General features: G+C 38.4%; 1 protein-coding gene across 8 annotated transcripts in view; it reads right to left on the bottom strand.

The window, feature by feature from the left end:
* The window catches only part of LOC135100535 (AT-rich interactive domain-containing protein 1B-like), a 61,386-nt gene that overhangs the window by 21,246 nt on the left and 17,259 nt on the right, over positions 1–22,881 (bottom strand). For 5 of the 8 annotated variants that reach the window (XM_064003515.1, XM_064003519.1, XM_064003512.1 and 2 more), the window contains exons 2-3: positions 9,987–10,056; positions 5,709–6,227 (exon numbers count right to left, since the gene is read on the bottom strand). In XM_064003515.1, coding sequence (XP_063859585.1) covers positions 5,709–6,227; positions 9,987–10,056 — 589 coding nt within the window. Of the gene's footprint in view, positions 1–5,708; positions 6,228–9,687; positions 10,057–22,881 lie in introns of all 8 variants that reach the window. The other 3 variants (XM_064003518.1, XM_064003517.1, XM_064003516.1) reach the window with 1 other exon arrangement.

The following is a 22,881-nucleotide window of genomic DNA, read 5'->3' as shown; positions in this document are numbered from 1 at the left end:
TTTACAGGGCATTTTAAAAGGCAGGATGAGGTGGTTAACTGTTGGGTTAAGTGTATTCTAACCTAACCTCTCTGTAGTCTGGTAAAATCACTAATCCGGCACACTACAAATCCCAACGATGCTGGATTAGTGATGGGCGACCTGTACCAGTTTCTCTAATACTTACTTTACTGTGCATTCTTCATGACTTCACTTACAGGATACTCAGTTAATGACAGATACTACCTTTTATAGGGTAGGTAAAAGTATTACTGACCTATGGTGCATACTGACATAAATAATGACATTAATGTCAGTTTTGAGTAAAAGGGCTCAATATACATGTATAAGCCAGTTCCTAACCTAAATCACCTGACTACAAAACAGGCACCGCAAACATTAGCCGCAGACTTGCTAGATCTCCAGCAATATCTCTTACTCTGCATTGATCATTTTACCACAAAAGATAAATCAGGGACGACAGTGGCTTAATCCCTCACTGATGAAGTATTCTAAAATTTAACTTTTTTTTTTTTGTATATTCTAAAAAGAAGTATGATTTTGCCACAACAATAACATATGTATTCTTATTCATGCAGATTTATATATTTTACCCAGTCCTTCCTCATGACCATTACACTGATTAAGTAGAAGATAGGTTCTTCATTACTTTCTTTGCTAACACTAATAGCCTGCTACACAAACATTCTAACATTAATTTTATTTCTCTTCTGAAATGGTAACTCTAAACAGGAGCCTTATCTACTTTTGCAGTAAGTAGAAATACGTTATATGGTGAGTGTGTGGATGTGGGCTCTGTTCACACAGTTTTACAAAGTAGGGTGGGGTCTAAATCTTTTCACTTTGACTCTATTCCTTTAACACTCTTAAATCTCTCACACATCCCTGCATTGATGCATCTCTTTTTAACTCCTGCTTTTATTTCTATAATTACTGCTTTTGTAAACTTCCCAAATGCATGCTTCCTGCAACCTCACTGCATAAGATTTTCTACTTACTCTCGTCCTAATGCCATCCATCTCAGTAATACTGTACACAAGTTAAACCAGCACCTTCACTCTTTCATTCCATTTAGTGGTAAACTCTGGAACTCTTCCCATTTCTACTACCTCCCTACCCATGACATGAATTCCCTCAAGAAAGGAGTATTGGAAATTAATTTGTCTCCATTTTGGACTTTTCTCTGATTAAATTTTCTTTCACATGTGGAAAAATGGCTTTTTTTTTAATCTTTGTACTTTCTGCTAGCATTACTTATAATAATAATAATAAAAAAATAAATAAATAATAATAATAATAATAATCTGACATATGATGTTATCACAATCACATCAACCTTAGTACCTCTCCTAATTCTATCAGCATTACCTTGCACTTGTATGGTAGGCAGTGCACTCACCATCACAGGCATCGAATGTTAAATGATGGCCTCAATCTTAGCTCCAAAATTTCAAGGCTATTTTACTCAAGGTACATCTGTTTTCTGCACCCTGTGCTGAGCTCTTGCTTGCCACAGTGGATACATAATAACAGTGTAAGCCCAATATTCTGTTGCACATCACATAGCATACTTATCTATCTCATGCCTTTGGTTCTCCTTAAATGCCACACCAGAAAAGCCTTTATTGCTCCCTATACACTCTCTCTCCCTACTTGTTCAAGCACTTCAAATCTAATAGCACCTCTTCCACACATGTATGGTCACTTTGCAATTTGCATGAGATTAAATATGATGACAGTTTGCATGAAGTTAATTTTCCATAATTTGAATACTTCCATTAGCTCATCCCACTTTGTAAGCGGCCTTTCTTTCCTATTATGTAATCCCTTCAATTTAACTCTTTTTTTTATCCTTTAAATATGGCCATACCATCTCAAAGCATTTCTTTTCACTCATTCCATCACAAACAATTCATTCCACTTGTACAGGTGTTCATACCACATCTTTCACCCACATTTTTATTGTTCTCATCCCTGTCATTCCAACCACCCCTCTCAGATAACTCCTCTCCACTGCTCATACTCTCAACTGTGATGTCCTATTCCATATCCAAGTCTCTGATCCATACATCAAAGCTAACAGAGTACCATTCCTCAAACTCTTTAAATCTAGAAACACTTCTCCCTTTCATGACCATTGCAAGTAATCCAACAACACATCCAACCTTCACATCCTTCATCTCTTCATCATTCTCACCATGTTTAAATAGCACAAATAGCACTATCCCCAAGAGACTTTAATCTTTTACCTCCAATGTTCTCTCTCTCCTCTCATAGCCACTTTTCTACTGCTCATACACTCATCATATAAAATATCCTTGTGTTACACACCTCTACTCCCTCTCAAATATCACCACCTTAATTTTTTCCCAGTATTGACCTTCAGTTCCCATCTTAAATATATGAAGTGCCTAGAAAGAACATTAGAATGGATCCCACAATAGGATTGAAAATATATCTACGAAACCTTCTTTCCATGCTTAAGGGAAGGCCATCAGAAGGTCTCTCCCCTCAACAGTGTGGGAAACCCAGCCAATGTATAAGAGTAACTTATACATTCTTTTGGATATTGCAGGGCCATTTGAGGTGCTATTGCTGCCAGATACAGAGTAATTTATACATTTTGATGGATATTGCAGGGCCACTTGAAGTGCTATTGCTGCCAGATACACAGTCATTGTGATCCACAGAAATTAGTTTATTGATATGGAGAAACTGCAGAAATTCATCACAGTTCAAGCTACCCTTCATTAAGGCTTCAAGGATGCTTGCCAATCTATGCTGAAGGGCAATTTTCATGAAGGTTATTTTCATAGCTATGGATTACATAAGCCCACTTGGAAATGCCTGCCTGATGAGCAGTATTGCTAACTGAAGCTAGTTCCTATTTAATCTTGCCACAGTCCCTCTTGCTCCTAGGTACCCAGCTCCAATCCTAAGGAAAAGGAAGGCTTAGCATCTCAAGGACCTGTTATCCTTCATTCTTGAGCACTATAAACCATACATGGCACACCTCATCAATGAGAAGGAGGACTTGCCTCAATCAGAGGACACATCCAATGAAGAGGACATTGACAACATCCTGATGAACTACAACAAGAATATCTACTGAAGGTAAATGGAGCAAACTGTTATTTTAAGATTCAAGTAACTTATCTCTACTAGTAATAATGTTGTTTATTATCACAATGCTATTGTGCATTACAATAAAGTGAATTTCTTTCTTGGTGTGGCTACACTGTGCAGCTTTCATATGTGCAGACATTGAGCAGCTTTGGAAACATTTCCTGACCTTATTATTCCTTCCCATCCTATTATCCTTTATTCTGGTACATTTTCATATAGTCTATTAGTCATTTTAGTTTTAGCTTTCAGGAATTAGTGGGATTATTATTTTTCACACTTATATAATTCTTTCTGGAATACTGTGTTCAGATTATGAAGTGCGTGTATGGCTCATCTCTGTATATTTTCTACCATAGTCCTCATTTAATTTCTACAATCTTACCCTTGTTTCAGACTTCACTATCTTTTCACCTTCACTTCCAGACTATTCCCACTAGTCAATGCTCTATTTGAATTTGATACTCTTCACTGAATCCTTTCAAGTTGCATCTCCTACATAGGATATAGGAGCATATTCTGAAGCACTTCTGTGCCACACCACCATTTCCAGAGGCTTTAGATGAAGCTACACAGATTTTTAATAGTGTTTTTGTGGTTTTTGTGACAGATTAACGAAATTTCTACATTACTTAGAAGAGAAACAGCCTTGAGAACATGACTAATCATCTTTGTGGCTTTTGAAAATAGTTGTGGTGAGACAGAAAAGCATTTCTGAATATGGGTCACAGTCTTTTCATGTGCTCCTTCCTCCACATTTGTATATAATTCTATGCCTCTTTTTTTTTAAATAGCTGTTTACTATAGCCAAAATCCACAATCACTTGCCCTTCTGATATCTTCCTCTTACACTACATCTAACAATCACTTTTTATCACCACCTCACTAAAACAGTAGTCAATCATTATCTTCACTCTTTTATCCCTTTCACTGGTAAAACTCTGGAACTCCTCCTATAATTTGAACTGCTTCAAAAGAGGAATATAAAAACACCTCAAAAACTAAATTGGCCAACCCAGCAATTTCTTTCTGGAAGTGGCTTTATGAGCAAGCCTTTATACTTTTATGCTCTTGGCTGGGCTCCTGAATATGTAAAAGCTTCTCCAATCAACCTTGCTCCACCATGCCAGCATCACCAGAACATCCAGGAGAGCCACAGCAGCCACTGACCATATCTTTGCCAGCAGTCTTGAAATCATTTAAAAATCAAGCAAGCAGTCAATAAACATGTCACTTTGATTAAGATACTCCCAGGAACATACATATGGGAAGAAGGGATGTCACAATCTTGCTGTTAGCCCTCCCTTTGTCCTATTAGTCTGTTTCCCTTTATGTTATCTGTAATAATATGCATTTATATGTATACCTTTACAAGATGTGGTCAATAAAACAATCTCAATAACATGCCAGTACTTCCAGCCTGCTCTCAGAAGATAATCTCTCTCTTACCATTGACACTACACTGCATACACTTAAAACACCAACACATTCTGAAGTGTCTTGGTACTTCCTCCATCTTTATATAGCTTTTGCAAGGTTTGCTGCTTTAAGATCCAATTTGTGGAACATCATTTTGCTACCTCTGAGCCTCAGCTATTCCTCATTGAAACCCAAGTGTCTGAGGCTGCTAATGGGAAACCCTTTTCTGTTCTCTTGTACTTTCTCCATTCTTATTTCTTAACCATCATCTATGTATCTATGTATGTAATGACATAACTTGCACTTGAATTTTCAGCTTTTCTCCACCTAGCTAAGACTTCATTGTCACTCTCACTAAAGCCATCTCTTCTGTCTTTCTCTAACCTAATTCCTCTGTGTAAAATTCTTATGATCATGTGACTTCTAAAGTGGAACATATTCTGTATCATATTTTCCAAGGTGTGAAATCTCCATACTAAAAAAATTTAAATCTTCTACTACCAGTGTTGGCTATCATCTTTCACCGACAAGCATTCAACTCTGCTCTTCCACAAGACCTAAAGCAATTAGTGCAGCACTCGATCCACATTCCTGACCACCCTGGCCCTTTGCCTAACCTCTAAGCCTTCAGTTTACTCTCAAACTCATCTCTCAATTGGGCTCCTCCAATCACAGTTTTATTTTCATGACAAGTCCAATCACTCTGGAGGGGACCTTAAATACCATCTAGCAAATTGCTTGGTGCAGATTCCATATGTACTTCAATATGTTTCCATGAATACAAGTAAGAGTGTTTTCATGGAAGAGTGAAAGATTCCTTATACTTTATGTGTCACCATGATCATTTCAGTCCCTCCAAGTCTAAGCTGTTTTTATCAAAGAAAATTCAGAGATGGTAAAGGAGGGTTTTGATATAATGGAATGTGCTGCTCACTACTAATCAAAATGACACAGAGGGCAGAAGGCTGATGAAATTACATAAATCACAAATACTTAAAACTCTGGTTAAGAGAGACCTTAGAGAAGCAGCAACCAAGTTATTCCCCACACACGCAGACACGTGCGCGCGCACACACACGCACACACACACACACACACACACTAATGAAGGAAAAACCCAAGCTAATCCACATTCCAAAAAAGTACAGGAAATAAAAATTACTTACCAGAATCTGTGAGGGAGACCCTTGCAACTTGTGACCATTTTCTTTTTTCTGGGGGCCCTGTTTCCCTTGGCCATGAACCTGTGAGTGTTTCCAACTCTTCTTCTGATGAGTGGTGTTCAACAGGGTCACACACATCACATTCACTAACAAATTCAGAGTCCAGGAAAGGTTCTACTGGGGACTCTAAGGCTGGGGACTCTCTTGGGGGTTCTGAGGTCCGTATGGGAGGGTGGAGGTGGCGAGGAGTCCGTGCTCTCCGCCCTAGATGTGGATGGTGACTGTGATGAAGGTGATGATGGTGATGATGGTGATGGTGGTGGTGGTGATGATGGTGTGGGTGATGATAAGGGCCTGTGGAAGAGGAGCCTGAGGATGGAGGGATGGTGGCAGGGGGGGGCATGTCTGGGGCATCAGCAGCCATTGGCAGGTCATCGCAAGTGAGTGTGTCTGTGCTGGTCTGGCTAGTGGGGCGTGACCTCACGCTACACCCACTCGACACCTCACTTGACATCTCGCTGCCTGTGGATAAAACAAGGCTCTGTCATCTTACATGTACAATTACTATTTTATTAAATATTATCCCTACAAAATAAATGAACTAAACTACATTAGTTGCTAATATAATCATATCATAAATGCTTGTTATTAGGGCTTGCTAAGGTCATAACTGCCTCAATACTTTTCCCAGCCCTTTTTATGAAACAATCAGCTGGTGCCCTGTGGAATCATATCATGGCCATACCCTTGTGGGGGAATTCTTATAAGCAGGTGTATACAACATTGGAGTACATGGCATAACACATATCTTACTTTTGACCAATGTGCTATACAGCCAGAAAAATATTAATTTTTATCATACTTATTATGGCTAACTTAGCATACGACCAACTTGTCATTCAGGCGAGTACACAATTAAAATTTTTTATGAGTTTTCTCATTGTAGCGTAAAAGATATTGTTTGTGTGTATGTATTTTTACTGCACTTTTAAGTGACAAAACATTTTTTTTAATTCTTTTTTTTTTTTTTTTTTTTTTTTGAGGATAAAGTTTTGCCATCTGACCATTTTTTTTTGTTTCTGACAGTAATTTGGAAATGGATTATGGTCCTAAACCAAGTAAACCAAAGTGTGTGTATACATACATACATACATTCTACATAGAGAGAGAGAGAGAGAGAGAGAGAGAGAGAGAGAGAGAGAGAGAGAGAGAGAGAGAGAGAGAGAGAGAGAGAGAGAGAGAGAGAGAGAGAGAGAGAGAGAGAGAGAGAGAGAGAGAGAGAGAGAGAGAGAGAGCTCCCCTGCCAAGTAGCCCAAACGTGTGTGAAATGGTATCTCACTTCACCCACAAACTCGCACCTGAGCACCCATACCCCAGCAATGGATCCTAGTTGCCAGCAGTGACGGTGCAACTGTGATGATCAAACCTGCTCAAGAGCCAAGAGTACTCAGAATTTCTGGGTTCAGACTTTAGAACTCAGACCTGAGTACACTTTATAGCAAGTTGGGACAATCTTCCAGTGTCAAATGGAATTCTTAGCACTAAGAAATGGTTATACATTATCAAAAAGAGAGAAAAAAAAAGTCAAGAATAACAAGTACACTTTTTGGTGAACAAAAAGCTATGGAACACCTATGTTACAGACTTAATAATCAAACAGAACAAAAGACATAGAGAAAATGGTACAGATCTGTATACTAAAAAAACAGCCCACAATGACTATGTAGGAAAATTCTACCAAGAAATGCAAGCCATAGAAAAGCAGAAAAAACCCTTACATGCAAAAGATTGAGGGAATAACAACAATTGGAACTATGGAATAAATATATTAAATAGTTTAGGTAACTTGCTCATAGACCTATGAGAGATATAAACACAATCTTCCAACATAGGAAAAGTAAAAAATGAGCATGAGAGTTCAGTCAATTGAAAAGTTAAATTCAATAAGTTCCTACAGACTGAACATGGGAAAGTATGTAGCCATAATGAATAAACAGAAATCCAGCAACCACAGAAATGTACAATGCAAATAGCACTAGAAGTAAAGTGACATCAAGAAAAGTTACTGAGAATAAAAAAAAGACTAATGTTGTAACAGATAAAATTTAGGAATAATCCACAGCAAGTACTTACAACTACTTGTAGTGGACAACTTGAAGTAGTTGAGATATATGTAGACACAAAGGGGTTAAATGACAGCCTATCTGAAACAATCTTTTGATCAGCATTAAATGTAGTTGGGAAGCCTCCTATAGAAGAAAGTGTGAGACTGTTAAGAACTACCAGACCCAATGTAGACAAATTACTAATATATGTTCCAAAACTCCTTCAACACACCAAAATGATGAGATCACTGGCTAAAAGCACACCTTGGTCATGCAAGGCTGTCATTCCATTGTCAAGGAACTTGCAGATAAGATGGAGATAAGCAATGATTCATTGCATTCCATTTGAGCAAAGATTTGAATCTTTGGAGAATGTCCATGATGTTTGTGCTGAAGCTGCTAGCAATCTAGCTAAGACAACTCTGTCTGAAAAAACTTGACCAAACAAGTAATGACCCTGACTGGCAGAGCACCATTATCCCAGGTGGTGAGTCACATGTTTATAAGTATCACGTAAGAACTGAGATGCAGTAATCACAGTGGAGACGTTCAACATCCATGAGGTAAAAAGCACCATTTATGAAGTAAAGTCAGAGGGATGATGACCACCTGATTTGATTCCCATGACTATGCACTGTAACACCAAAATATTACAGAGCTGCTCTCCACAAAAGTCCTCTTTCACCTTCACGACACCACATGGTCTATAACTTAGCAGCTTCATCATGACATGGCGATTTATTCCTCAAACTGAATTAACACTTTCCTGGCCAGACCTAACATTTTTACGCTTCATGACACTCAGTATTCTATGAATACAGCTTTTGTTATTTCTGGTTCTTCCCTAAGCTAAAAAAAAAAGTGCTGCTGATTTGGGTTACTCATATTGGACCTGAATGAGGGTAGCAATGGTATGAAGAGATATTTGGTGTAAAAACTTTGATTTTAGGACATACTGATATCTCAGACCACTAGCCACTGAGCAGTTGATGTTGTTAATAGTCAATAGCCACTGCATAAATTCATATTATCTGGGCTTACTGTGGTCACAATCATACCAACATGTTTCCCAGCTGTCCTTTAATTAATTGAGGCTACTGCCCTGAGAAACAATATCATAGCCACCACCTTCAGGGGAATTCTTTGGAACAACTGTCAAAGACAAAGGAGACTACTTTTCCTTTTGTGTTTGTAGAGTTATAAGTTAATAAGTGCGTTAAACTCAGGACTTTTAAAAATAAATTAGTAGAGGTGAATAAATAAATAAAATAATAAAAATGATGATGATGATGATGATGATGATGATGATGATGATGATAATAATGGGCAAAAAAAATGCACACATATGCACCATAAATCAACAAATCAATTTTCTAAGAAACTGAATTAAATTAATTTTATTTTTTTTTATTTTGTGGTCATATACCAATTATTTATACAAAAAAAAAAATAGACAAATAAAAAAAAGAAAGGAGAGAATATAGATAAATACAGTAAATAAAAAGAATAAAAAAATACCAACACCACTGAGAACTACAAATTTTCATGGCAGTTGACACTAAAGGGACCAACACTGCATTCCACAGTAATGCTGTAGTACTGATAATCAGTGGATTGCAAGACTTTGCTGTATATACAATTTTTTACAACAGCACTTCACTGAAGTGGTGAAGTGTGGATATTCATTACTGCTTTGCTGATGCTTGTTTAAATATAGCATATCCTCGGCTATTACTGTTTATGTATAATTACAACAAATATTTGGACTACTTAATAATTCTATATTCAGTAATTTGGCTGATTCCAAATCACAGCAAATTAGCAACAGCCTACTGTATGATTAAGCCAATTACTCTCAAATACAAAAAAACACTCACTCTAGTTAAACAGATGCTAAAGCATGCATGTTCCGAGGCTGCTCATGCTATCAGTCTTGTTCAAGCAGTTGTGAAGTGGTTGGGGTCCTGAGGTCCTGGCACAGGAAGACAGATGCTCATTATATAAGCCAATTAAGACCTAGCGTCAGCCTGCACAGGTTCAGATCCCAAAAACTTCAGTGAGGAAGGAGAGGGCAGTGCTCAGGGATGTTGATGTAACTGCTGGGTAGCGGGGGCAGGATGCATGTGCTGAGGTAGGGTGATGGGTGCAGGATGTTGGAGTCCAGGGTGACACATACCAGGCTCAGGGTCGTCGTAAGGCTGTTCGTCATCAGACTCAGTGCCAGAGTCCCGGTCTTCACTGCCAACCTGCAATGGAAAAAGAAAATTTATCTTTCTTGAAAACATTATGTAGATAATATTCCTGAAATTACTTTACATTTCCATGATGAATGCTTATTTATTTATTTATTTTTTTGTGATGCACAACTTCTAATCATGTCCCATTTCATTGTGTTTACTGCTTATAGTACAAGATTTCGTTGTACACAACAAAAAGCTATGATATTTTTATGTATATGGAGCATCATCTATTCTAAAACAGAAGACAAAAACTGCCGTGTGGTCATAATCTTTAATACCAAATGCCACATTTCTGTAAGCAACCAGTATTATTTTCCTTATGGGATACACCTCTGTCACCCATAAACTCCATATGCTGCAATAATCCTCTGTACCAAATACAAATCACAACAGCACCAGGACCGCTCAAGTAATTCATGATTGCTTGCATGGCCTAATCATATACTATTTGGCTCTTCTTATGCATCTGGAATATATTTTTGGTGAAATGCTCTTCCTGTGCTTTTGTATTGTATTTTTGGTACACTAGTAAGCTTAAGTCAGACAACTTCCCAAAAACACACCACTGCAAATAAAAATTGTTTTAAGTAATTGTATAAATATATGAATATATGTTCTAGAGAGCAATCAGGAAATAAAAAAATTTTCCTAACATATCTAATACCATATTTGTGGCAGGATTGCAACAGACAATCTTTTTCCCTGGCTAAACAGTTTTAGTAACACAGTAAACACAATTCAGCATTTTCTGAGATGTACAAATTTATATTTTTTTATTTTATTTTATTTATTTATTTATTTATTTATTTTTGTGGATGATATACTGTGGCAGAACTACAATCACTGTGCTTGATGTACAGCCATGGGTGGCAGTATTTGGACTTGTGGACCTGATTTTTGGGTGGAGTCCATTATTTTTCTTTTAATCATCAGTCATATCCAGCTCCTTTCCCTATCCTCCTAAACTGGAAGCTTCCCTACCCTGGAAAACCCCCCAGAAGGACTAATTGCTGTCCATCAGTCTCTTGACCATAGAAATCAAAGCTAAATATCTTGCTCTACTCTCAGCCATGTACTAACAATATGTATTTCAAAACCAAACATAATCTGCATACCAGGATGCCATGATTTTAATTCAACTACTATTTATTTCTATTATTTTTTTAATTTAGCTACCATTTATTTTCTATTAATTTCTTTAATTCAGCTACCATTTATTTTTCATTAATTTAAGTATTATTGTATTTCATAATTAGAAGAAAATTTGAATATTTCTACATAACATAATAAATTCTTAAGCATTAGTGAACAAGCTTCCATTGCAAGTCAATAATACATACAGAAAAAACTCTGAAGACTGTTCACTGGGAACTGCCTCAGTCTTCCATGAAACACTGTAAACAAGTTGCATTACATTGCCAAAGTGTGGATCAAAATTGCATGTTTGATTGTGTTTATATGGCCTTCAACCATTACAGTGATGCCACTCCACCAGCCAATTAATCATGAGTGTCCACAACTGATTCATCTACTAATTTCTAGAATTTTTTCATCAGCCACTAGTGAGGTTAGTCAATGTTCAAGCAACATTTCAGGGGGAGAGGGAATGAGTCCTGGGAAAATGGGGCTGTAATCTTTTTGCTGCTGGAAGAATGTATGGGCATTGACTGAGTAGGGGAATTCCCCATGACCTATGTTGCCATGTCTCTATAGGACCAATTATCAGTTTAACACCTTGGTGGAAAGGACAGGTGACCCCTCTCTCTCTCTCTCTCTCTCTCTCTCTCTCTCTCTCTCTCTCTCTCTCTCTCTCTCTCTCTCTCTCTCTCTCTCTCAGTATTGTATGATATTGTGTGAATAGTTTTTTTTATAATTTATTTGTTTGTGGTAATTGTATCACATAATCTCGAATAGGAGCAGAACAGATTCATCACACTGACATCTCACTCACATTAGTGGCTTTGGCTGTTTGAGCTATTGCTGTGGAGGGTGCAATGATAGGACCTCTATTAGCCTTCTCCTCTAAAAAAATACTTATTCAAGTTGTAAATAAATTCTTTCTCTTGGCTGTAAAGAACATGTGAGCACTTGGGAACTGTTTCCATTATGGAATTGATCCCTGAGAGGCTGAGCCACCCCTCTCTCTGATCTCAGTCACCTGACCCTACCGATAAGCAACCTGGGTGCTCAACCTACAAGACAACGCCGAAAGTCTATGCTGTCAAATGTAAAACCCAAACTATTAATTACTTTGAAACACAGACCATTCATACCACTGCATGGTTTGATGAGCTAAATAATCCATACTTAATACTTAAATTTTAATAAAAAGTAAAAAAACTGATTAAGTTTAAGAGAAATTGTGAGCTGTGGCAGAGTAGCTAATGGGCTTGGCCAACACTTAAATGTTCTTCTAACAGTAAAAAGAATACAGTCTTCAAATGCAATTCCCTGTAACACAGCAGTTAGGAGATGCTAAGAGGCAGAGTTCTTAGGTGGCAGCAGTATTTTGCTAAGTGGCATTTAGGAGGTCTATATGTAACAGTTGTACTTCATCTCTGCCCCCCACACCTCCCCCCCAAAAAAAATAAAATAAAATAAATAAATAAATAAAAATTAATTAATTAATAAAATGAAATAAATAAATAAATAAATAAATAAATAAATAAATAAATAAAATAAGTAGATCCTACATTCTCCAGTTTGTCAGAGAAATTATAAGAAATTATAACTAAGTTAGGTGAAAATCTAACAAAATTTCTTTTTATTATCCTCCATTCTTATTTATGAATATTCCCAGCATCTTAACACTCTACCACTTCAATAACAGCAACCAATAAATTTAATGATTTCACATCATTAACTTTCCCTGCTTCTTATTGCTCTACAGCCACCTCAAAACTTTATATTGGCTAGAAACTGATAAATATACTCTTTTATATCCCCCCCACTTTTTTTCTGTCGATGCTTATAAAGATTTCACTGGTTTTTATGCTGTGAATTATTGCACATCGCAGTGAAAGGGTTAAGGCAATGTTACAAATGTTTTGTGTCCTTAATTAATGTTACTAACAGCTTATCAACAATCTCGGCGTCCACAAAGTCTAGGAATACATAATTTTGTTTATTAGATCTATGCAGCGAACTCAATGATGCTTACTTTTTCTTTGATGTTTTTACATCACATTCGCTCTCGTTTTAGTTCAAATCAGCTGGTCGCGGTGTTGCCACACGCTCTTGTGTTTACGATATTTTTCGTTGTTTTATTGTGAGTTTTTGCTTTTTGTTTACTGGATCCTACCAAGAACTTTTCGCTTTTAACACATCAACTGTCTTCTCATACGAATCAACGCAATCCCGTAACATTACAAATCATTACAAAGTAAATAAGGTGTTGCGTTTTAGCAATCTATATTGGTGTGTGTGTGTGTGTGTGTGTGTGTCAGATCTACGCGGGTACCTAACTTTAGGCACGTTTAACTGTGGCATATCTGACCGGTCACAACCGGCCACTATCAGACCCAGCTTCCTCTGGTCTCAAACTGATTTGGACGGATAAAAGTGCATTCACGTTCTTACTGGCCGAGCCGCCGAGTGCCACATCAGTAGTATTTTGTGCACAAACCCAAGCTACATGGCCTGCATGTATCCTCACCCTCAACCCTGAGCTGATCTTTCACTTTCTGAGGGTCACAAGCACCTGGATTTTATTTATTTATTTGTTTATTTATCTATCAATTGCACTGAAACCATGCCCTGCCCCCCTCCTCGCATCCGCATGATCAGCATGGTAGCTGCACATCATATTTTAGTAAATTGTTGTGGCATTTACAACGATAAACAGAAGCAAGCAAGGTCAAACACGAGTGACTTCTCGAAAGTAGAACCTGATAACCTAACTCTGCAAATGTACAGTTTTGGGTCAACCAGAGCACCCAAATACAAATTAACACCTTCACTGCAGTGCCTTTAAAGGAATGTGCAGTCTTGCCTGAGCATCTCCATCTCCACCCCACTCCCTTCATGTGTAAACCTCAGCTTGTATATTTCTCATTCCTTACCTTATATTCTCTCCAAGTCTGCTGCAAACACGTCTCCAGCTCTTGGTATCTCTCTTAAACTATCACTTCTAAATATCTTCCAGCTTGCCATTGTAATCTAACGCAAAGTCTATTCCACCTCAACTAATGCGTTAATCTGCACCACTTCATGTACAACACCAACCGAACGTAACGTAACGTAATAAATAAATAAATAAATAAATAAATAAATAAAAACAAATAAATAAATTGTAATCTAATGCAAAGTCTACCCCACCTCAGCTAACGTGTTAATCTGCACCACTTCATGTACAGCACCAACCGAATGTAACGTAATAAATAAATTTAAATAAATAAATAAATAAATAAATAAATAAATAAATATATATATATATATATATATATATATATATATATATATATATATATATATATATATATATATATATATATATATATATATATATATAAACAAATAATCATAAAATAAAAAGGAGAGAGAGAGAGAGAGAGAGAGAGAGAGAGAGAGAGAGAGAGAGAGAGAGAGAGAGAGAGAGAGAGAGAGAGAGAGAGTATACCCTACATACGCGGATGCGAATAATTCTTCAAAATCTTACAAGATATCCATTGAAAATTCAAATCTGCCAGGTTATTCAAGCAATATTTACCTAACATCTCTCACACATTTCTCTTTATGGCGGGAATTTTCCTGAACTAAGATATTTTCAAGTAACTTACACACCGCTGAATGCAGTATGAATAACTCATGATGAAAGAGTACAAATATCACTATCTGCATAATATTTCCCTCGCAAACAGTGCTACGATTTCTCCAAAACATATTCCCCTACATATAATACTACCGTGACGCCCACATATGGGCTCACAAGGGTAATATCAAGAGAAATAAAGAAAAAAAAAAAAAAGTAAAACCACGAGTAAAGCCACAAGGGTCTCGAGTTACGTTGCCTATCAGTGGTTAAGTAATTTCACGTATTGATAATGTCTCGTAATATCTCCAATAGGGATATTACATTTGAGGATTTATCGTATCTTCATTCTAAAAGTGAGGATGGGGATGCTATTTAAATAAAAATGCAAACGTTACTTACAATGCCACTGCAGGTGCGGATACGGGTATGCAGTACATCACTAATACCTACTGTACATCACACACACACACACACACACACCTTATATGATGTACGTATGTATACATGTGCTTCCATAAAATACGAGTATACAAAACCACCAGTGGATGAGCACACACACACACACACACACACACACACACACACACACACACACACACAGGAGCAAACGAACGAACCTCAACTATTTTTTTCCAAAAGCAACATACATTATTACACTGAGTTAAGTATAAGAGAGAAGCGACAATACAACACTACTCCGAGAACTTCTTAGTTAACCTCCATAACACTCCCTCACACACAGGTCAGAAGAGACCTAGACCTTCCACCTTCCACCTCCCACCAGCACCATGTACAGCCATCACGTCCACGCTCACCATCGCCACCACGACCACCACCACCACCAAGAATGCCAGAGTGTCGCCAACTGTCAGCTGAGAGTGGTGTTTAGACAGGCAGGTCAAGCTGTTCTCAAGACGGTTAGGTTAGCTTAGGCCCATATTCTCAAACATCCTATTCTCTCAAAGGCTACAGAGGTGATTATACAAGTTCTCATGGGTGTTTTTCCTACTGAGAGTGAAGAATCCTTATCAGTCTATCAGGAAAATCATGGAAACACCCACAAAAATTCCTATCACTTACACTAGAGCCTGTTAAAAGTAATTTCAATAAGAGTTTCAATAGGACGCCACAATGTTTAAGGTTTAGAGCTTAGAACCTGTGCTTATCTCATCACCCTGTCCCTTTGTGCTCCTCCCCACTCACTGGAAGCACTCACATCCGCCTCTGCATATACTATATATTTTCCTGTATTCTTTTCCTTAGATTTAGTTAGAAATGGTGAGCGTCGTCGTGATTTTCTTATATTTCCTTTTATCATGAGAGAGAGAGAGAGAGAGAGAGAGAGAGAGAGAGAGAGAGAGAGAGAGAGAGAGAGAGAGAGAGAATGGATGGATGGATGGATGGATGGATGATTGATTGGATGGTGTGTGTGTGTGTGTGTGTGTGCGTGTGTTTCAAATCAACCGATAAAACCAGTAGGTAGGATGCCGATGCGGTTACCAAACACCTGATCACACTCGTGCCACTAATCACGTAGAGCTGAAAAATTATACAGATAATAAATAATGAAAATAAATAAATAAATAATTAATTAATTAAAAGTGGGCACAGAACACATCAAGTGCTAGATGGCAAATTAACGTGATGAAGTTGAAGATCCTAGGACTTGAACTTCGGGAGAGAAACGTACACGGTAAAAAGGTAAGGTTTCGCTGGGATGGCCTCGAATAAGCGGGTAGCTAGCTGACAGATGAGTGAACAGAGAGAGAGAGAGAGAGAGAGAGAGAGAGAGAGTGTGTGTGTGTGTGTGTGTGTGTATGTGTGTGTGTGTGTGTGTGTATGTGTGTGTGTATGTGTGTGTGTGTGTGTGTGTGTGTGTGTGTGTGTGTGTAAGCACTTAAATTTTTTATCCCAAAACAGATTAAGTTGTTAACAATTTCGATTACTTTAGCCTGTACTTTCTTTATATTAACATTCAAACCTAATTTCTGGCTTGGTGTGTGCGCGCGTGCAAATATGTCTTACAGCTTACGTATCTGATAATGAAGGCCGTCATGCTAGCCATAGACACGTTATTAACAGTATCAAGGGATGGCAAATCTCAAGGTGTTTTTGCTACAGCTCAACAGAGGGAAGACTCAAGCAAGCCTGTGAAAACACTGATGAGCCTGCGGTCGTCACGTGTGTGTGTGTGTGTGTGTGTGTGTGTGTGTGTGTGTGTGTGTGTGTGTGTGTGTGTGTGTGTGTATATATATATATATATATATATATATATATATATATATATATATATATATATATATATATATATATATATATATATTGCACACACGTGGCAGGTTGGAGTGGCTACATGGCGTGCTGGTCTGTGAGGCCAGGACGCGTCTAATGATGATAGGTAACGAGGGGGGAGGTAGAAATAGCGGCGAGGAGGTGGCTGTGGGGCGCGAGGGTTCAGCTTTAGGCAGCCATAGCGCCCAGATAACAGCACACGCTCAATCGATATTTCAAAATGCACGCTTTATCATTTCATCTCTTATCTCCTCTTCCTTCCTGCCTATGTTTCCAATTCCTTACCCACAATACATACTAATCTATTCACACCGTGGTGCATCGGGCCTCCCGAGTGCAGTTACACGCCCGCCACCTTCGGAAACATGCCCTCGTCACGTGTACAGTCGTCCCCAGTGAACGCTCTTCATGTACACTCCCGCCCACCAAAACAGAGGCCTACCTGTGCACACAAACACTCTTCGTGCAGTGAACTTATCTAAAAGTAATCCCTAACTTATCAACACATCCAGTTCTCTATTTGCAGTATATACCACCATCACCCTACACGGATGTACGATTATGTATGATGCCAGCATACCTAAATACTCGTCTTGTGTACACGTCTATCACTCAGATGACGTTCTCACGTTCACGTCACCTAAGTGACAATCTAACACACACACACACACACACACACACACACACACACACACACACACACACACACACACACTTCCATACGTGCATCTATCAGCGAGACACTTTTATTACGGAGTACAAGGTTACATTTGTGTATATTTCATGAACATATTATAATAACATTCATCACAAGTATAAAGATATATTTCACAAATATTCAAAACGAAATATTATACATGTGAATGTAGTATGTCCATTCACGTTAAAGCAATAAGCTAAACAATTTGTACAAATTGTGTACAAGAACTTAACCGTGTACAGGCCCCTCCGAAAGATTTGTGAAGGAGCTGATTAGACTACGAAGATATGAATTTGTACACACACACACACACACACACACACACACGCGAATAAGCTCCCTGTATGGAAGGGGGAAAAACATTAATAAAGACGATACAAAAGACCCAACTTCACGGAAGCAGCTTTCGCAAAAGACGCTAAATTTCCAGTTAAAATTCTTAAAGGACAGTCAAAAAAGTAATTTAAGTATAGAGGAGGGGGATATTTCGGTACGATTGAAGAAGAGGGGATAATTGTCTGGATGACTGTGTCGCGTGAATAGATTAAAAACTGGATATTTGAGGCAGTGAACAACACAAAATTTGCCCTGCCTTATTTGAAAACTCTAGAAACATCAGAAGTAAGTCCTTCTGTGGCTTTTGAACTGTTCAATTCCTGCTGAATAGGGTGTCTGATAAATGATGTTGAGAAATGCAGAGCAGAGTCATCATCGTAAGGGATGGGACAAGAAGTCTGAGTGAGACCATGTAAGAAAAATAGGAATTGGGGAGAAACTTTTTGGATCAACACTGTTTATAGGTTCAAAAGCAAAACAGTGGCTGTCTACCAATGAAGTAACAGAATGACTAGAAAAGAACATGAGACAAAGGTGCAGGGAGAGAATAAAAACCACATGAGGGAAGCTTAGAAATTAAGTCTGTCATAACCTTCTGAAATGTCTATGGCAACAGAAAAGGCTTCGCCGAAAAATTTAAAAGCAGATAACCAAGATTCAGTAATCAAACCTCCAAGATCGCCAGTGGCCCGCCCATAAGTTTATGGAGTCCACAATGATGATAAAAAGAAGACGGTAAACAGATAGGCGTTTCAGAATCTTTCTGTTAAATGATTAACTAAAAAACTTTACAAGGACTCAAAGCTGCACGCCAGTAGTTTGAAGGTTTGGAGGGATCATCTTTCTTAGCTACATGCTGAATGTAAGCAAACTTTCAGCAAGAGAGAAAGGTGGATGTGGCGAGCCAAGACGAAAAAGCTTGACCGGGTAAAGAGAAAGCACGGAGGCAGTTATGGAATACGATAGGAGAGACTTCGTTTGGTCCATAAGCCTTCCAACGATCAAGAGCAGACAGAGCATAGAAAGCATCACTACGAAGGATTTCAGTATAACGTATAATATAGGCAGACAGTGGCAGTGAAGGAGGGACAAACCCTGAATCATACAGTACAGAGTTGTCAGCAAAGGTCTGAGAGTCTGAGAGAAGAGTTTAGCTGTAGCGACAGAGATGGCACTGACATTACGTGAGAGAGAGAGAGAGAGAGAGAGAGAGAGAGAGAGAGAGAGAGAGAGAGAGAGAGAGAGAGAGAGAGAGAGAGAGAGAGAGAGAGAGAGAGAGAGAGAGAGAGAATAATGTAAGAACCGAAAAAAAAAAAAATAATAATAATAATGGAGAGCCTTGATGTGTCTGTCGTGCAACTCACTGGAGGGGTGGGTGATAAACGCGGTGTGTACACGGTGAAGACAAAACTGCGCTGCAATACTTAGTTATCCCTTTTAATGCACTGATGATAAAAGCTTTCTACATACACAGTTATTGGTGTACATAGTGGTTAGCGCGCTCCACTCAACCAAGAGTTCCCGGATTTTGAGTTCAAGACAGGATAAGCACCATCCTGACTGGTCATCCTTCACGCTGTACTCCATGTTCCCCAGGCAGAGGATGCACACCCGCAGTACATACAGTACACGACAGACATGTACGAGTTGTGACCTTGCAAACCGGCAATCAGGAGGTAATCCCGTCACCAAGACGCCCTATGTGCTTTGTGTGTGTGTGGTTTATGGCTTAACTACACCCTAAACATTGACCCATAGGGAATTTTTTTTTTTTTTTTAAGTAAAGAAAACCGGTCAAGGGGACAGAAAATATGGGGAAAGGCCGTTTATCTATTGCTTTCCCTCTCCTTCACACACACACACACACACACACACACACACACACACATAAAGTGGCAGATTAAGATGCGTTCGCCGTGACAGAGTAAGATGCGCTCGCCAATTTAGTTTCGAAATTGTCTTCATATTCGTCTTGAAGCAGTTCATGCTCGCCAATTTAGCTTCGAAATTCTCTTCATATTCGTCATGAGGAGGTACATGTCCTAGGAAAAAAAAAGGTTCCATGATTTACTAGTTAACGCAATTAAGTAGTGAAGATACTGATTAAATCTTTAATTAGTAAGGTGAGCGGAATGAGGATAAACGAGCAGAAAGATTTGTGCAACGGGACGGGAGTGGAGGAGAGGGGTATGAAGTTAGCAAGTTCCGAACATTAACCATGGGGGCAACAGAAGACAGTGAGATGCAACACTGCGGCTGTGAGAGACAGTGAAGACTGCCTGTTTCAAGGGAGCTCATGTGGCGAAAAGCTTTGGGCTCCACCCTGTTTAATAAAGATGTAATAATGGAACTTCCTTATACATGGAAATCGCACTCAATATAGACGAGGATGAGTGGAATCCCTGTATAACGTTAATATCTGAAAATAGGAAAATACACGACGGATGCATCACAGAATACCTAACATCATGAAGCTGTTTTCAGTAAATGATGCGAGATGTGACGTGACGCCTTCAACACTGTGTGCCCTCTAATCCACGATATTCACTTCTCTCCCGATGCTGTGCCAAACATTAACCTCTCCACTCTCCTTCAGGAACTCTTAAATTAAATTTTCTCTCCTGAGTGGCCGAGCTGTACATTTGAGCTGGTGGAATAAACCAATTATAAACCTTAACCTTTTAGTGGAAGTGGAAGACTGGGTATCTTTCATTTCACTGCTGCACTTCTATCAATAGCATCCCATCCTACGGCGTTTTATCTGCGTACTTTTCTTTTCTAACAATTTGTAACTGGTATTAATTTTGCCTGAAACACATATTATAACGGTGAATATTTTCATTTTTTCATCATCGACTTTTAATTAAACCCATAGTCTATATCATATGACAACATCTTTCAGCTCCATATGACTTCTTCCTTAAGGCGCCAAACTTTTAGTCAACCTTAGTCTTCTCCAGAACTACTTACCACTAGTTATAATTACCGTGTCACTTACCAAAACAAAACCACAAGCAGATACATCATTCAATTGTTGTCCAATGTTCCTAATTCTGATATCCCATACAATTTTAGGTCTTGAGAGAGAGAGAGAGAGAGAGAGAGAGAGTCCTGTCAACGCTAAAATATACAGGGTTGCACGTCTGACACCCCCCCTTTGTTGCATTTTTTCGCGGATCTTAAGCAGCTTTACACTGGCAAGGTTCAAGTACTTATACCTTTTAATACAACCTTTTACGTATTCCTCTAGTTCTTGTTTCCTGTGAGTTTACATGAGGTTTCTATTGAATTATGGACTTTTATTTGTTCGTAGTTTATGGAAGTCATGCATAGTACTTTTAGTGTATTAAGTGATGGGCTGTTCAATAAAGTCTCTGGAATCGTACTAGTTCTTTACGCTGGTATGAATAAGGCGTTACGTTATCACTGTTTTCTTTTATATATATCCAAAGTATAAGATGACCTCTGACATAAGAAGGAAAAAAAAAAGGCCTATTGAACGTACCAATCCCAAGGGAGTATAGTCGATAATGTTCACTAATGTCACTGGAACCGTTCTAGTTTTTTATGCTGGTATGAATAAAGTGTTATGTTATTATTACTATCTATTATATATATACATTTAAAGTACAAGATGATTTCTAGCATAGGAAGAAATAAATAAATAAATAAATAAATAAAACCCACAACATACCAGTCAAAACAGAGTGTAGTCAAGAAAAGATTACCTAAATTTGAGAAGTGGCCTGCGTAAGTACCGTGTGTATGTATGTATGTATGTATGCATGTATGAAAAAAGAGCGTCATAAAGGGCAGGATTGTTGAGTCTTGCGGTCTCGTGAGAATACACACACACAGGTGCAGCAGGGCCAAGACGGTTAGCTTACTAGTCCCTGTGGAGCTGCAAGGTTACAGTTTCTCGGTCTGCATGCCGTATTTCTCCTTCGGTAGATAAACTAACACGCACACCTGAAGCTTTGTACAATCTGTTGTTAGATAAGACGAAACTAACCAACTAAATAAAAAAATATAAATAAATAAATAAATAAACAAACCATTTTATATAAGATTTTCACACACACACACACACACACACACACACACACACACACACACACACACACACACACACACACACACCAGCACATTCTCCTTCCGCTCACATTCACCCTTTTTTATGACATTCTGTTGGTTTCATTTATTTTCCTTTATCTTTCCGCACCTATGTAGCGCTTCCGTACTCTCACATGCGGGTGTGTATGCGTATGTTGGAAGTCTCGAGTTGTATTAGCACCATATTCTGCTTCTGTAGGATATTAAATTTTGACAGGTGGAGGAGATGGGGGGTAGGGGCGGAGTGCTACCAAGGGAGACAGCTGTGCGCCTCCATCCTGGACAACTGCCACTGAGCACGTCATTAGTTGTATAAGCAAGGTGACAAGCAAAATTCCCAGTTTCAGTAATAGGATAGGACAAGAAGTAATGGGTTCAAGTTTGATATAGTCTCTTAAAAGAGAGAGAGAGAGAGAGAGAGAGAGAGAGAGAGAGAGAGAGAGAGAGAGAGAGAGAGAGAGAGAGAGAGAGAGAGAGAGAGAGAGAGAGAGAGAGAGAGAGAGAGAGAGGAAGGAATTGGTTCTCAGATTTAGTGATAGATGAATGGAATAAACTCAGTAATCAGATTGTTAATGCCGTGCCATTAAGAGGGTTTAAGAGAAGATCTGATAAATTTATGGATGAGGATGATAAGTGG

Source organism: Scylla paramamosain, chromosome 5, assembly GCF_035594125.1.
Source record: "Scylla paramamosain isolate STU-SP2022 chromosome 5, ASM3559412v1, whole genome shotgun sequence".
Taxonomy (NCBI): domain Eukaryota; kingdom Metazoa; phylum Arthropoda; class Malacostraca; order Decapoda; family Portunidae; genus Scylla; species Scylla paramamosain.
This window is presented reverse-complemented; position numbering and strand designations above follow the sequence as displayed.